The sequence below is a fragment of the Aethalodelphis obliquidens genome, unplaced genomic scaffold (assembly GCF_003676395.1).
Source record: "Aethalodelphis obliquidens isolate GAN/ISIS:26980383/991018 unplaced genomic scaffold, ASM367639v1 scaffold34, whole genome shotgun sequence".
Taxonomy (NCBI): Eukaryota; Metazoa; Chordata; class Mammalia; order Artiodactyla; family Delphinidae; genus Aethalodelphis; species Aethalodelphis obliquidens.
Window position 1 is genome coordinate 5,701,873 of NW_020837978.1, and position 14,806 is coordinate 5,716,678.

General features: G+C 37.2%; 1 protein-coding gene across 1 annotated transcript in view; it reads right to left on the reverse strand.

Moving 5' to 3' along the window:
- Positions 1-922: 922 nt before the first annotated feature.
- Positions 923-14,806, reverse strand: part of BLOC1S5 (biogenesis of lysosomal organelles complex 1 subunit 5) — a 39,711-nt gene continuing 25,827 nt past the window's right edge. The window contains exons 4-5 of the mRNA XM_027128324.1: positions 12,564-12,622; positions 923-2,438 (exon numbers count right to left, since the gene is read on the reverse strand). Of these exons, the coding sequence (XP_026984125.1) occupies positions 2,244-2,438; positions 12,564-12,622 (254 nt within the window). The 3' untranslated portion in view covers positions 923-2,243. The remainder of the gene's footprint in view (positions 2,439-12,563; positions 12,623-14,806) is intronic.

Here is a 14,806-nt window from a genome sequence, read left to right on the forward strand (position 1 = left end):
CGCGTACCGCAAATTAAAAAAAAAGCAAAAAACTACATGTTAGGAAATAGAAAAAAAAATCCACATATATAAGTCAAAAAAGAAATCATGATGAAAAATAAAAAATACTTAGAATTTAAAAACAAATATTTCTATAGCACTTAAAGTTGATAAACATTATTTCGTTTGATCATTAGAAACTAATCCTGTGAGGCACACAGAATCCATATTCTCTCTGCTTGACAGCACAGCAGCAGAAACGCTGTATGTTATGTAACGACTAAAGCTACTTTCTATATATAAATAAAACACATATCAAAAGTGATTTAAAAACTGGGAAATATAAGTGAAAGTGTTCACTACTAAAAATAGTAAAGGGAAAGAAAAGCAACCCTCTCTTTTAGAAGCTATACTGAACAGCTAAGAAAGTCACAAAGGAAGAATTTAGTATCAATGTTTAAAGCTCAAAAAGTCCATTAAATCATTTTGGTTTAAGCAGTCTCTTAGATCCTCCTATAGTATATACAAACTCATATGGTAAAGTATTTATTATTCATATGAGATGAACAAACACTGTCAGAAATCTTTGCACAAGTTGAGGAACCATTCCTGCTCACACAAAGTCCTGATCTCCTGGTTCCAGCATCTGTTCAATGGTGCATTGGCAATTAATGGCTCTCCCAAAACTGCCTATGGTACAAAAGGAATTTTCATTTAAGGTTCCCCTCCCTTTTCATGTGTGGGATATTTTGGGAAGTATGTTTTCTTTTTCCATCCACTGAAAGAGAATTAAGAAAATTCCAACATGCCTGAATGTCAGCAAGTGCTCTTTTTCGTCCAGGTACCGGAGGATGATGGATGAACCTGTCAAGCCTACAGTAGCGGACAGAGGGAGTTGGCAGAAGTTCAGTGTTACTGAAAGAAATCTCAAATACTTATTTCATCTCCTCTATTAACTTTAATCACATTTTCAACATGCAGCCAAGAATGAAGCTTTGACAGCAAGCCATAAATTTACACAAGCAAGCATTGTCACTTTTCTGCAGTAGCAACACTGAGATAACACAAGAGTTGAGTATTTTCTTTCTTGTGCCTTTCTTTACTGAAGAGCAATAAAAAAAAAAAAAAAGACCTGAAAGATTTATCCATACCTCAAATTCATTTGCCATAAATCTCTTGAAATTATTGCATTTAATTCTGCTTGGTTTATGGCAAATAAAAAATCAACTTAGTTCCTCAATTAGATTGGTAAATGCAGATTTTTAAAGATCACAGTGATGACAGAACTGGTACATGTTTCATCTTAATACACCTGCTGATGAGAACAGACATTAAACACTAAAAAGGATTTACATTTAACATGGATCATTTGCCATGTGGGCAAATACTTCTGGTTTACTCAGAGCCAGAATCTTTATATGGTTCCAGAGGGACGCCCTGGCAGATTTTGCTGATTACTCATTAAACAGCTGAAACATGTATAGACATTATTTATCTTACAAAGCTTACCCACAGCAAAACACACGTAAAAATGAGGTAAATCTATGGGCAAGATTATGGTTCTTGGAAAGGTTAAAAGTCAACTCTATTTTTGGTAAGCTTTTCCTTGTGAGCACATTTTAAAAGCTGAAAATATGAAGTGCTGGAAGGCCACAAACTTAACAAGCATGTCTTGTCATCCAGTGAAACACGGCATTACGCTGCCATGCAAAATCTGCAACTTCTCCTAACAGGCCAATTCAGAGACCAACGTGGCTCTCTTTGAAGAGCAGAGACAAAGTTTTGACTCTCTTCAATGTGGTCTCTGCTCCCAAGACAGTTGTTTCTCAGTACATTACTCATGGAATAACACTGTACACACTCTTCCAAGAGCCAGGGAGGCTCTGACTGGCAGCCACCATATCGGCCTTCTGAGCCACAATAATAAAGTAACATTAACCCTGCATAAGAATGAATTAAATTACTTTTCTAAGAAGTCTGTATTTACAGTTCTCCGAGATAATCAATGGAAACTAAGACCAATCCTCATTAACAAAGAGTGTGTTTATACCATTTTCCTCCTACTTCTCCCCATTTAGAGATACAGGCAGATACAGGAAATTAAAACTGGGAAGATGTGGCATTCTTCTTCTAGGAAACAGCTAAGACTCCGGTAGCAGTTTCTTTTTTCTGCAGAAGAGTGACACTGAATACACTGCTCAACTTGAGGCAGAGGCTGAGCGGTTTCTGAGGGGAGGCAGTATTTTCTCATCAGTCTGTCACTGTTATGGCTCAAGTTCTCCAAAGGCTGGGTATTTTGCCAGGCCCCTCTCCATCTCGGCGTATTGTTCTTTCAGCCTCTCCATGGCTGTTCTGTGCTCTTCGTCCACTTCAGCCTGTTTGCTGTGTTGTTCTTTCATGAAATCCTCCCACTGCATTATATGCTGTTTCTCACTAGCTATTAAATGGTCATTACGCATCTGAGAAAAGAAAATTTGAAAGTCATGGGACGTTTTGCAGACAATTATTTTTCTATGCAGAGAGACAAATATTTTGATATTTGCTCACTACAGTGTAACAATCGGATTATAAGTCACAGTGACAAAACTGCTTTATAGCTTTAATGTCCAACAAGAACATGACATATTAGAAACATCTAAGGCTTCTCTTACTATGCCCGAACATGGGCATTCACATTTCTGAAATTTCAAAAATGTCTAGTATTTTAAATGACAGAATCAAACATAATCCAGGTAAATTTTCATACCTCTATTTCTCCACAAATTCCATTTAATCGCATATAATTTAAAAATTAAGTTTAAAGAATACATGCCAAAAGAATTGTTATTTTAAGAAATTAAAATGCATGTCTCACATAAAATATTTTTGGCCACACTAAAAGAATCACAGATTATTAATCACTGGAAGACAACTCAAGAACTCTCTCTTGGTTCAGTTCCAAAACTTAAAGCAAATAAACGGCAAAAGCATCTGTGTCGAATATCTAAGTTCATCTTGAGATGTCCCTTAATATTTCTATATGAGGACAAATTTTTTCTTTTGAGTAACACAACAATAAAGATGAAACAATATATAAATTAAAAGGCATAAATTTAATATAATTTAAGTTATTATCTTTGAATAGGTATTGGGTTGGCCAAAAAGTTCGTTCGGATTTTCCCGTAACATCTTACAGAAAAACCTGAACGAAACTTTTGGTCAACCCACAAAGAGCTAAATACAAAAAGACAGTATAAAAAAAACTTTCTATCTCTGCCTCAGTATTCTACACATGTGGCTAGAAGTTTTGCCACAGACTAAGTCCTGTTTAAAAAGCAAGCACTGTGACAGATGCAAACCATCAAAACCTACATAGCACCAAATGGCTTACTAATCCCAGAGCTCTAATGAAAGCAGGAGGACACCTGGTTACTCAGAATACTGGTAACTCAGATGCTGAGAGAGCTATCAGGAAAAAGATGGAAGCCGTGTTTTCCCGCCACCCATAATGCCGCCCATTATCTTCTCTCTCATCTGGGCCATGATGAGAAGCAAGGTGGAGAAGCCATGGTGCTCTAAGTATCTATGAAAGGTGTATTTCTGCTAGTTGTTTTGTATATCTTATCTACTTCTGAGGTTACAGGATTCTCATTTTACAGATGAAGAAATTAAGGCTTAAGAACACTAAGTTTACTTCTCCATGGTCACTGAGCTACTACATTGTAGACTCAAACTTAGGACTTGCTGACACCCAAACCTATGGCTTTTCTATCACGAAGTGCAAATCAGATCTTTCCAGGGAAGTTTTACATAGATGGCTAAAGGTCTCCTGCAAGACAAAAAAAAAAAAACTACTGCAAGAGTTTTTTCTGCCAATCTGATCTAAAGTTCCTCAGCACCAAGGCGAGAGGTTAGAAGTGAATCTGAAGTTTCAGTTATAGTGAAACATTCCCCTAAAATATGTCCCGCAGACCCATGTGATCTGAGCAGGCAGTACAGTGGTGGGGAGAGAGGGTTAGGATGGGGTTTGCTGATCCAGTAAGTTTGGGAAACAGGTTAAACAAAATTCAAAACATTTCTTCTTAACCTTTCGGCCTCATGGACGGTAATTCTTCAAAAGATGAATAAAACATGAAGATTTCATTAAATTCTTTTCATGGAACTTTTACAAAACTACTTATTTTAAGAGAAAAGTCATAGAGAAGAAAAATGCAAATAAATTTCATCAAAATGATACCTTGCTTTGGCTGAAAATTAATTTCTAATAAGTACAGAGGATACTAACCCTGCATGCTCAGAAGTTGTTTAACAGATTAGTCTTCTCTTTTTAATTGAAGCACTGTCATTAGCTTGGCTGACCCTGTGATCTGTGCCATGAGGCAACAGCCCAGGTTCGACTTCCCACCAGGCAGCATGTTGCCATACAGCTCAACAGAGAAAAATGAAGATTTGGGAAGTGGATAAACCTGGCTTCAAATTCTGGTTCACCTGTTACCAGTTGCATGACTCTGGCCACGTTAAATTTTAATTTTAAAAGGAGGAAAAGAATATTTACATTCATAAATAAATCTGTATCATGTCAAGTTCCTAGCTCAGTGTCTACAGTGCTTAACAGAAGGTAAGCATTATTATACAGATATGAGCAATCCATCTAGAAGGCAGATCAAACCACTTTTTAATCCTCAATTTAGGGTTTTAAATATTTAATTTTAATAATCTGATTTTAGCAACAGATTTTTATAATTCAAACAATACAAGGCAACTCGAATAAAAGTAATAGTTCTCGCCTCCCAATCCCATACTCAACTCAATCTTCCCGTGATTCCACCATTTATCATTTGGCTGTAAGACAAAACTTTAATTAAGACATTGCCAAAGACCAGTTTCTCTATTTTGTAGCTTCAGAATACTATTACCAAAGACATATACATCCAAGTAGCTTTTTCATATGACACATATCACTGCTTGGCCTCCTAGTCCAGGTGAAAAGAAGGTGAAGACTGACAATTCCCTAACCGAGTTGAAAATCTAGTCTTGCTTTCATATCAAGGAGTTCTGCAGACTTGTGGTTGCCAAGGGGGAAGGGGGTTAGGGGAAGGAATGATTGGGAGTGTGGGATTAGCAGATGCAAACGCGCGCGCGCGCGCACGCGCATGTGTGTGTGTGTTGGATAAACACCAAGGTCCTGTGTAGCACAGGGAACTATATTCAATATGCTGTGAAACCACAGTGGAAAAGAATAGGAAAAAGAATATATATATATATATATATATGTATATGTATAACTGAATCACTTTGCTTAGGCAGAAATTAAACACAACATTGTAAATCAACTATACCTCGAGAAAATTTTTTAAAAAAGGTCTGGAAGCCACTCTACTTTATCTATCCTTTCTCAGTCTCCCACCTTTAATAACAATAACTGCTTTGAAATCTTGCATTCTCCACAATTAGTAAGGAAAAAAAGGGAGGGGTAGCTTGTATATTCCTGTACTGACAACACTGTAATCTTTACCTATAAACAAAAGTCAGCTACCAGAAAATAACATCTACCTGAAACTTAGTTGAAAACTTTATGGTAAGAACTTTAAGCGGTCAAAAAAAAAAAAAAACGCACACGCGTGCACGCGCGCGCACACACACACACACACACACACACACACACACACCAGCCCAAAATAACATAACACAAAGTCCATTTAAAAATACTGCAGTATTCATGAAAAACTCTGATTCTGAATTTATTTGCCCTACCTTACACACAATTCTAACCAGGTTAGTTAACTGTTTTTTAAAGCTATACCATATTAAAAGTCAAATTAAAGAAAATGCTGATAAATGAGATAGAAAGAAATGATAGGCATCAGCCTTACAAAAAAGAAGACAGATACAGAAACTTAGAAACAGACGGTATCTGAGGGCATCTGAAATAGAGAAACACGTTTTTCTCTCTAATTCCCTAAGGACATCACCATTTTCACCACAGCATAAAATTTTACATTCTCAGTAATTCCTAATTCATAAAGAAAATTAACCTGTAACATTTAATAAACTTTTTATAAAAACCAGAAAAGTGTGGAATATATTTTTAAAGATTTCCATCCAAAATAGTTAAAGTGATAAAAGTACTATGCTTCAAGATGATAAAAATCTCAGCTTTGTGGTTGACCTGGCTATATGGAATGATTTGTGTTCTAAGACTTCTAGACACGTGAGGTTTCATTGTATATAACAGCAGAAAAATCCCGAGTTAGCTATATCTCACATATCATCACCCAGAAGCAAGTTAAAAACTATTTAAGCCAACAGGAGTGAAGGTTACCTCAGAGCAAATCTATTCAAAATGTCAGGAAATACAGTCTGGGCAGCGGTAACCTCACCAGAACAGAACAACAAGGAGCTGAACTGCTCCTTGATCTGAAGCAGCAAAGGCGCCACCTCCTCGAGAACCAAGCCCGTCCTAAGGGCAGCGCGCCTCCAGTTCACGCAGAGCAAGTTATAAACGCCAAAGATTTAGCCTAACATGCCAATGAGTCTGTTTACAACTAAAAAGAACTCTCAGAAATAAGGAACAGTCTTTCATAAACAGTGAGCTAACCGCAGACCGTCATCGCCTGTGCACAGTAATTCGGCTTTCACGTTCAATATAGGGGGCTCTACGTCAGATTTAGTCTGAAAGGATTCCTCTACAGTTGAAATGCGTTTGAAAAATAACGATCATATCTAACTATCGTTATGTGCAACAGATTCACACAAGACTAACAGAAGGAACACAACATAATAATGGAACTACTTACCATTTAAAGCTTAAAATTACCTGTAATAGGTAATTACGGTTAGCAGTTAAATTTCTAGCAGCTACCAAAAGAGTACATACTAAATTATACGTTTAAAACTCGATATTCATGGTGGTGGCAGTAATTAGGGTCTCTGGTGAGCAATTTGCAAAAATCTATCAAAATAGAAAGTATAAACACTTAAGGCTCAGTAATTCCTCATATTAGCATTTTCCCTTAATTTTTATTAAAGAAGTATCACAGATCTTAGAAACAAATTCAAATACAAGAATATAAAGGGACAGTTCCCCCCCCAACATACACATACAAATCCTGTCCCTTGTTTCCTTTTTCCTAGTATTATTACTAGTTTGATGGGTACACTTACGCTTTTTCCTTTGTTCATACAAACCTATTTACTTAATTACAACAAAATGTAGTCATACGACACATGATGGTCTGCAGCTTTCTTTTTTCAATAACGATACAATATGTACTAATGGCATACCAACAGCACGAGGGTGGGAGAGCTCTGCCCTAGGTGCAAGCAACAAGGGGGTGCACTGTCTGAACAGAATTTAAACCGATGACACACACAACTGAAAGACTGGTTTTTATTACCACCAGGTGCTGGCAATATACTGAGTAATGTCAGTGATAAAATACTCTTAACCCCCAAATCCTTCTTTGGTCTGCGTTCTAAACGATTATTGAGGTTACTGTTGAAGTTTAGTAATACATAAGTTTCAAATTAACACATTTTCATTGTTTATCCTTTAATAAACCTTGAAGTTAATTTAAAGGACTTCCAGTTACAGAGCCAGTCCTGAACAAAGTGAGTCAGCTACACACGTTCATTTCCAAAAGTAAATTCCTAACAGTTCAGAATCATGTCAGCTTTCTTTAGATGCTCAGCCCCTCTAATCCCTGAATTACTAAATGTCCTTGCATTTAAAAAATGATCCAGCACTTCCCCAGTGGCACAGTGATTAAGAGTCCACCTGCCAATGCAGACGACACTGGTTCAATCCCTGGTCTGGGAAGATCCCACATGCCAAGGAGCAACTAAGCCCGCGAGCCACAACTACTGAGCCCATGCGCCGCAACTACTGAAGCCAGCGTGCCTAGAGCTTGGCTCCACAACAAGAGGAGCGACCACAATGAGAAGCCCATGCACTGCAATGAAGAGTAGCCCCCGCTCACCACAACTAGAGAAAGCCCACGCGCAGCAATGAAGACACGACACAGTCAAAAAATAAAACTAAAAAAAATAAAAAATGATCCAGCACAGCAACTGCAGAAATAAAACCTGAATTAGTTCAAATCTATCATTCTACATTACTTTTTTTTTTTACTTAAATTTGTATGTTTCACTCTGTAGTTAAAATTTTTACACTGTGGACACTGGGAGCCACTAAAATGGTTTCCAAAGAAATAAAGACAGTATTACAGTTTCTAGAGTTCATTGTGAAATGTGACTTTTATGAATCTCTTCCAGACTTATTATGTTTAATACTTCCCCAAATGACATATCTGTGTATTTTATCACAATAAAAATAATTCAAATCAAGTTTCAGAGGGTTCTTCCTAAATGAAATCAATTGCATACTCAAAGGAGTGGATACATTTGTTTTCCCAAGATAAAAAAGAAAATGCCAACTTTAAAAGAAAATAAAGAGAAAGTTTATTAATGAGCTATAGCTGTGTACCAAAAATAATTAGCTGTAATGGTTTTTGTCTCTTTCTACAACAGAAAGAAACAGTAGTAATAACCCAGCTTACTTATGTCCCATTGGAGATACATTTGAAGAAAAGTCAATCCTGAAGGCAAACTGTGTCTAGGACCAGGTCCATAAATCAACTCATGGATACATAATAAAAACACATTTTTGCACGCATTAGTCTAAGTCGGTAATTCTCAGTGGGGGGTGATTTTGAGGCTCCTGTCCCCCAGGTTTTTGGTTATCACAACACAGGTTGGGGGTGGTGATACTGGCATCTAGTGGGTAGGGGCCAAGGATGCTGCTAAACAGCCTACAACATGCAGGAAAGACTCCACACGAAGATTTATCTGCTCCAAAACGCCAACAGCGCAGAGGCTGAAAAACCCTGGTCTAAGGGAAAACTCTGAATAAAGCAACTAATGTCTAAAAGGTTCTTTGGAACATCTGTCAGCAATACATGTGCCTTTAATTTTACATATGCCTTACAAGGATAAATGAAAAAGTATTTACATCAATAAGAAGTACCAGAATAACAACTGCCAGTAATTATTTAAAATATTTAGAATATTATGTACAGTCATCCCGTGGTATCCCTGGGGTTTTGGTTCCAGGACCGCCCCCCCACTATGGATATCAAAATCCACGGATGCTCAAGTCCCTTATAAAATGGTGTAGTATTTGCATATAACCTGTAAATCCTCCCATATACTTTAAATCATCTCTAGATTACTTATAATACCTAATACATATAAATGCTATATAAATACAGTGTAACTGCTTTGGAAACAGCTGCCAGCATGTGGCAAATTCAAGTTTTCCTTTTTGGAACTTCCTGGAATTTAAAAAATATACATTTTAAATATTTTGGTTGAATCCACGGATGCAGAACCAGCGGATGCAGAGGGCCGATTGCACTGATCTATTACCCTATATTTTCAAACTCTATCAAGAAAAAATGTATAAATCATGCTATCTCACTGCTCTCATAAAAAAAAATCATACAGAGGGAAAACTAAATTTAATAAATATTTGTGGACAAGATGAATCAAAGGATTCATGTTTACTTTATTATTATCTCTAGTCTGGATGAACAGAACTTCAATAGTTGATGCCTGTGCATGAACCTAAGTTTAAACCAGTGACAGATATTAATCAGCTCATCATCTGCCTTTGACAGCTTATTTAAGTCAGTGAATTTTATAAGCCAATTGTATTTTCATTTCACTACTCTTACTGCTAGTGCCCAATATGCAGCTTGTATTAGTTACCAGTTTTTAAGACATATGTCAAATAACTGGGGAATGTGCATTTATTGTCCTTCTGAATGTACTTTTAGATATCAATTGTGGGAAGTATGATTTGGATGAATGACGTTTATCATAACTTACTTCCCACAGAATTCCACAAATTGTCTTGACATAAAAGAATGATTAATGGCAACAGTCTACTGTATTCCATTACTACTCCCATCTTTCTTTGTTCTGAGAGCCATTCAAATACACAAAATGTAGCCAATAGAATAACCGAGGCAACAACCAACATTAGATTGTAAACTGCAGCTAGAGGTCAATTTTGCTTTGTGCACCTTTGCTAGAGGAGTAGTTAGCTTTGCCTCTCTGTCATATGTATGTAGTCTGTCATATGTATGTAGTCTGTCATATGTATGTAGTCTGTCATATGTACGTCGTCTGAAGCCTCCGCCACACCAAGTTTTGGCGAAATCAGATATGGCACTTCAGAAAAAAAGAAAGACCTTAAGGATCCCTATTTCCAATGTTCCGCTAACTAGACACGCACTAATAAAAGAAATAAAGACTACATTTCAATATATTCTAAAATACTGATTTTTAATGTGTATTCCATTAAAAAAAGTTCAATAACATTCTCTGAGATAGTACCTGGAAGAAATATATTTAAGACCAAAATACCCCAAGGGCTTTATTATTTCTTGAGGCCATTTTTTTTTAAACCAAGGGACAGTATCTTTCAATTTAGAAAATCAAGTGCTTCACCAACCCTACAGACCACAGCAGGGCTCTTATCCAGAGTGATTGCCTGCATCTTAAACAAACGATCGAGGTGGTAGGGGAAAAAAAGCCACCTGACATTTGGAAAGTAAAGCTATTTCACATAAATTATATAACACAATATATCAGGTAAGTAGAACATCAATCTATCAGGTAAGTAGAACAAGTATTTGCTTTGAAGCTCAAGGACTTGTCCAAGGGCACACAGTTAGCTAATAAAGGCAAGTACCAGAAATAGAAGACACCAGGTATTTTTTACCCAATCTGGTAATTTTCCTACTTACATACAGTTAATACACCAAACATGAAAAAAGTTCAAAGTGACAAGAGGAACCATCTATGCCAATTATAATTTAATGTTAGTTTAGTTCTGCTTAAGAATGACAGGGATTGCCATTTTATCAGAATCATAACTGCCCTGAGAATGTCTTAGAAATAAAGACCAATATCATGTGAGTGCACATTCACATAAAAAACACCCCTTTTTCATTTTTATTTTGAAAGCCAAGAGAACTGCATAAGTTACAGCCAGTAACAGCCAGCACAGCCAGTGTTCTATCAGAAAAAGTCTTTCTGATTCTCAAACACAGGAATGTTCCTGGTGCTTCCACAACAAATTGCTTAACGTTGAATGCTTGATTCTCTACATTCTTCTCTGGAAACATCCATCTAGACAGTCTACCTACCAGCTCCGTGAGACCACCGACTTCTCCCATCTTTTGCCTTTGCTTCCACTATATCCTTTATCCTACAGTATCTTTCTTCCCATCTTCTATCACTCGAATTCCTACTCACTGATCAAGGTTGGGCTCGGATGTCACTATCTTCCTAGTAAATTACAGTTTTTGCCAAGATCGTGCAAAGTTCTTTGTAACTATCACAGCCCTTACTTTATCCTACATTATATTCGCGTTAGTGGTTTGGGACTCCTAGACTTTTAGCTCCTACATGTATGAGCTGCCTTAAACTTAAATTAAAATCTTTCACCCTCAGTGGCACCTAGCCAAGTAGAGACTAAAAAAAAATCTGCTGTCCAGCTGGGCATGGCACACTGACGCCCCCACGGCTATCCCCACCGTGCTCTCCGGACACTGTGCAAGCACTGCACCCCGACACCAACTTCCCTGCCCACGGCTCTGCCCTGCCATGTTATCAGTGGTCTCGCAACAGCCCTGTTTCCCAACCTGGCCCGCTGGGATCCTGTTCCTCTCGGGCAGCCTTCCCACCTGGCTTAACTGTCTTTTCAGTAAGGCTTGATCCATCAGATTGTTGAGTTTTTAAATTTATATCAACATTAAGAGTTGAGCAAAGGGTGGAGAAATTTAAACTTGGGCAAGGTCCGTATTTCTTTTTTACAGTGCCAGATCGGTACCATTATTATGGATAAACCACACGTTAAGGACAAATGGAGATAGTAACACTTGCTGATATAAACACACAAAAAGGCATATTTTCAGAGTGACTCACCATTTCTTAACAAGTGTATCCCCACTAGTTTAGAACAATAAAGTTATAAAAATACTTCATGAAAACTGTAAGTTAAAACACCAAATTATTACAGGAACTTAAATTCTTGTGCTGTTTTTCCACATCTGAATTTAGTTAAGATATAATTCAAATAAGCAAAGCACTACCCAGCAAGTGATTCACACACTCTTATGACTATTCATTAAAGAACCCATCCACAGGCATGAATGCCTCCTTTTCTAGAAGAAATATACATGATATACTCAAGGCCTCAGGCCTGAAGATTTATATTTCCAACCTGGTGGGTATTTTTTGTTCCATGTAACAGTCCTATTCTTTCTCCTCTAAGAGACAAATACCACTTTCAGGGAAAAGTTGAAAAGGAGAAAAAAAGGTCTGCAATTTGAATTATAAAAATACAGATCGTGCAATTATGTGACCATACCTCCTCAACACACCTTCAATGAATTAGCCATTTTTTAATCTTTTAAAATCACTGCACAAGAGAAAACAAATTCAGAGAATTTTTTAAAATCAAAAGCAACTGCTAATAATATGATAATAAAAGCCCTGGAGTTACAGCCTCCATTACCCAAATGGTCCACTTTTACCTTGTTTCGCTCCTGTTCCCTCTGTTGGAGCCTACAGACCGAGTCCGTAGCTGCTTGCACTGAAATAAAACAGAGTGGGTTTTCAATCAGCAGCCCTTGTTCAAGGAGAAACTTACCTGGATTAAAACAAAAACAAAAACAAAAAACAACACTTGGACTGTTTTAGATCTCAAGAAACTATGCAAAAAAAGCTGGTATTATTTTGGTCATGGTAGGGTGGCTAAAAGGGGAAAAAAAAGTATTCAGGATGTCATAATGAGAACCACTATCATTTGTGAGCTTTGAGCTGCAAGCCAAGGGCATTCAGTACTAATTCCAATGACAAGTTGTCATCAATGACCTCAGAATTCTCTAAAAAGATATAAAACACCTGATAAATGTATCATTCCATTCTGATGGATGTAGACTTTACAGAGTCTCTCTGATTCATTAACTTCCCCTGCCCCTTCCTCACTGGTACCCCTGCTCTCTTGCAGGCAGGACTTGATACCCAGAATGCTTCGACGACTTTCTACTATTCTTCTCACCTCTTCTAATTCATCCTGGCTGCCACTGCCAGATTCAGGTTTCTCTGGGCTGCTTTCTTTTAAGTCATTTCCCTTTTGTAATGACTTAAAATTGCTAGTAATAATTATTGTAGTTATTTGCTGAGTATTACTATGTGCCAAGAAGTGTGCTAAGTACTTTCCATGTATTACTCCTCTTAATTCCACTTTCCTACTAAGTGAGTATCACTATCCCATTTTACAGATTTTTGTCATCTGTAAAAAACTGAGGCACAAACGCAGTGAAACGTCACTCAAGGAGGTAATATGACTAACAGGCACAGAAAGCAGGACTTAAAATCAGACCCCTGACCCTAAGACTCGGCTCTTGCCTTCAGGGCTCTACCTCTCTTATAATCTCAACAATGAAACTGGTTTTAATCCATCAGTTGTTCAAGCCTCTTCCTTTACCGGATCCATTTTATTTCTGTACACAAACGTTTTCACTTACTTCGCTGGTTGGTGTGTGGGCTAAGAGTCAGCCTTCCTCAGTCAAACCTTGAGTTGAACTTTAGTTACGCGTGTGACTGCCCTTGGGCTTGTGTGCTCGCTCGTTCATGCAGCCGTCTGTCAGGTATTTACTGAGTGTTTGCTATGTGCCAGGTGCTACTGCTGCTGCTCCTAATCTCTCAGAACCTTAGTTCCTCATTTGTAAAATGAACGTAACAACTAATAAGAGGGCTTCAGAATGGACATGAGAAAAGGATGAGATAATGCAGTACGTAGTATGCTTAAAAATAATTGAAAGATTAATAATAAAAGCCACTCAGAGCAGTTCTTCACACATGGTAAGCAGTCAAGAAATGTGACTGTTGCTATTATTCTATGCACTGTCCTCTCCCTACTGAAAGTGCTTTCCTTATTCCTTTCCTCTAATTAAAATGTTTCCATGTTTCAAAAGCCCAGTTCAAGGTTTAGTGCCTTCATAAAGCCCTCCAGTTGAATCCTTTACCTATAAGGATTTTCTCTTATTTGAAATTCTTTAACTAGGTATGTGTATATCCTACCACTTTATCTTGCATTTGCTTAAACAATTTTACCCAGTTGTTTCACAATTATGCCTTTCTACCCCACTCAACCCAGCCCCAAGTTCAAAGTTCCATACAGGGCAGGGGCTGTGACTTCTCTTTCAGAAAAATGTTAGGCCCCTCCCTGAGAGGGTATGACAAAGGGGAGGGTTCAGCTTTTAAAAAGTCATGTTTTTATCAGTAACAATTCATTTTAGTCACATCAAAGATAACACTTTAGTACTAAAAATTAAGGTCCCCAATCATTGTTTGTTCTAATAGAAAAGTTGAAAACACAACAAAATAGGAGTTGATGAGCTCTGCCTTCTTTCTGTGGTATATTAATATTACATCATCTCTCCCAAGTGGTGGTTCTATCATTTCCTGTATTTTTTTTTTCTTGGCTCTGAACATAACTCTTAAAAAACCCGCTTTGTGGCCTTTGGGTGCTTCATCATTTTCAGATCATTCTGGGATTTATCTAAAAGAAGAGTTACAGGACTATGACATTTATATTTTGTCATTTGTTATATACTTTAAAAATTTAATTAGAACACATCAGACAAAGGCACACTTTAGTTCCTTATCAGGATTATCTTTGTACTTAGAATATCCATTTTTAGAAATTTCAGTCCCTGAAATTTTTCATTCTTTATCCACATGATAAAAAAGGTTTGCTTTCTGAATTTAA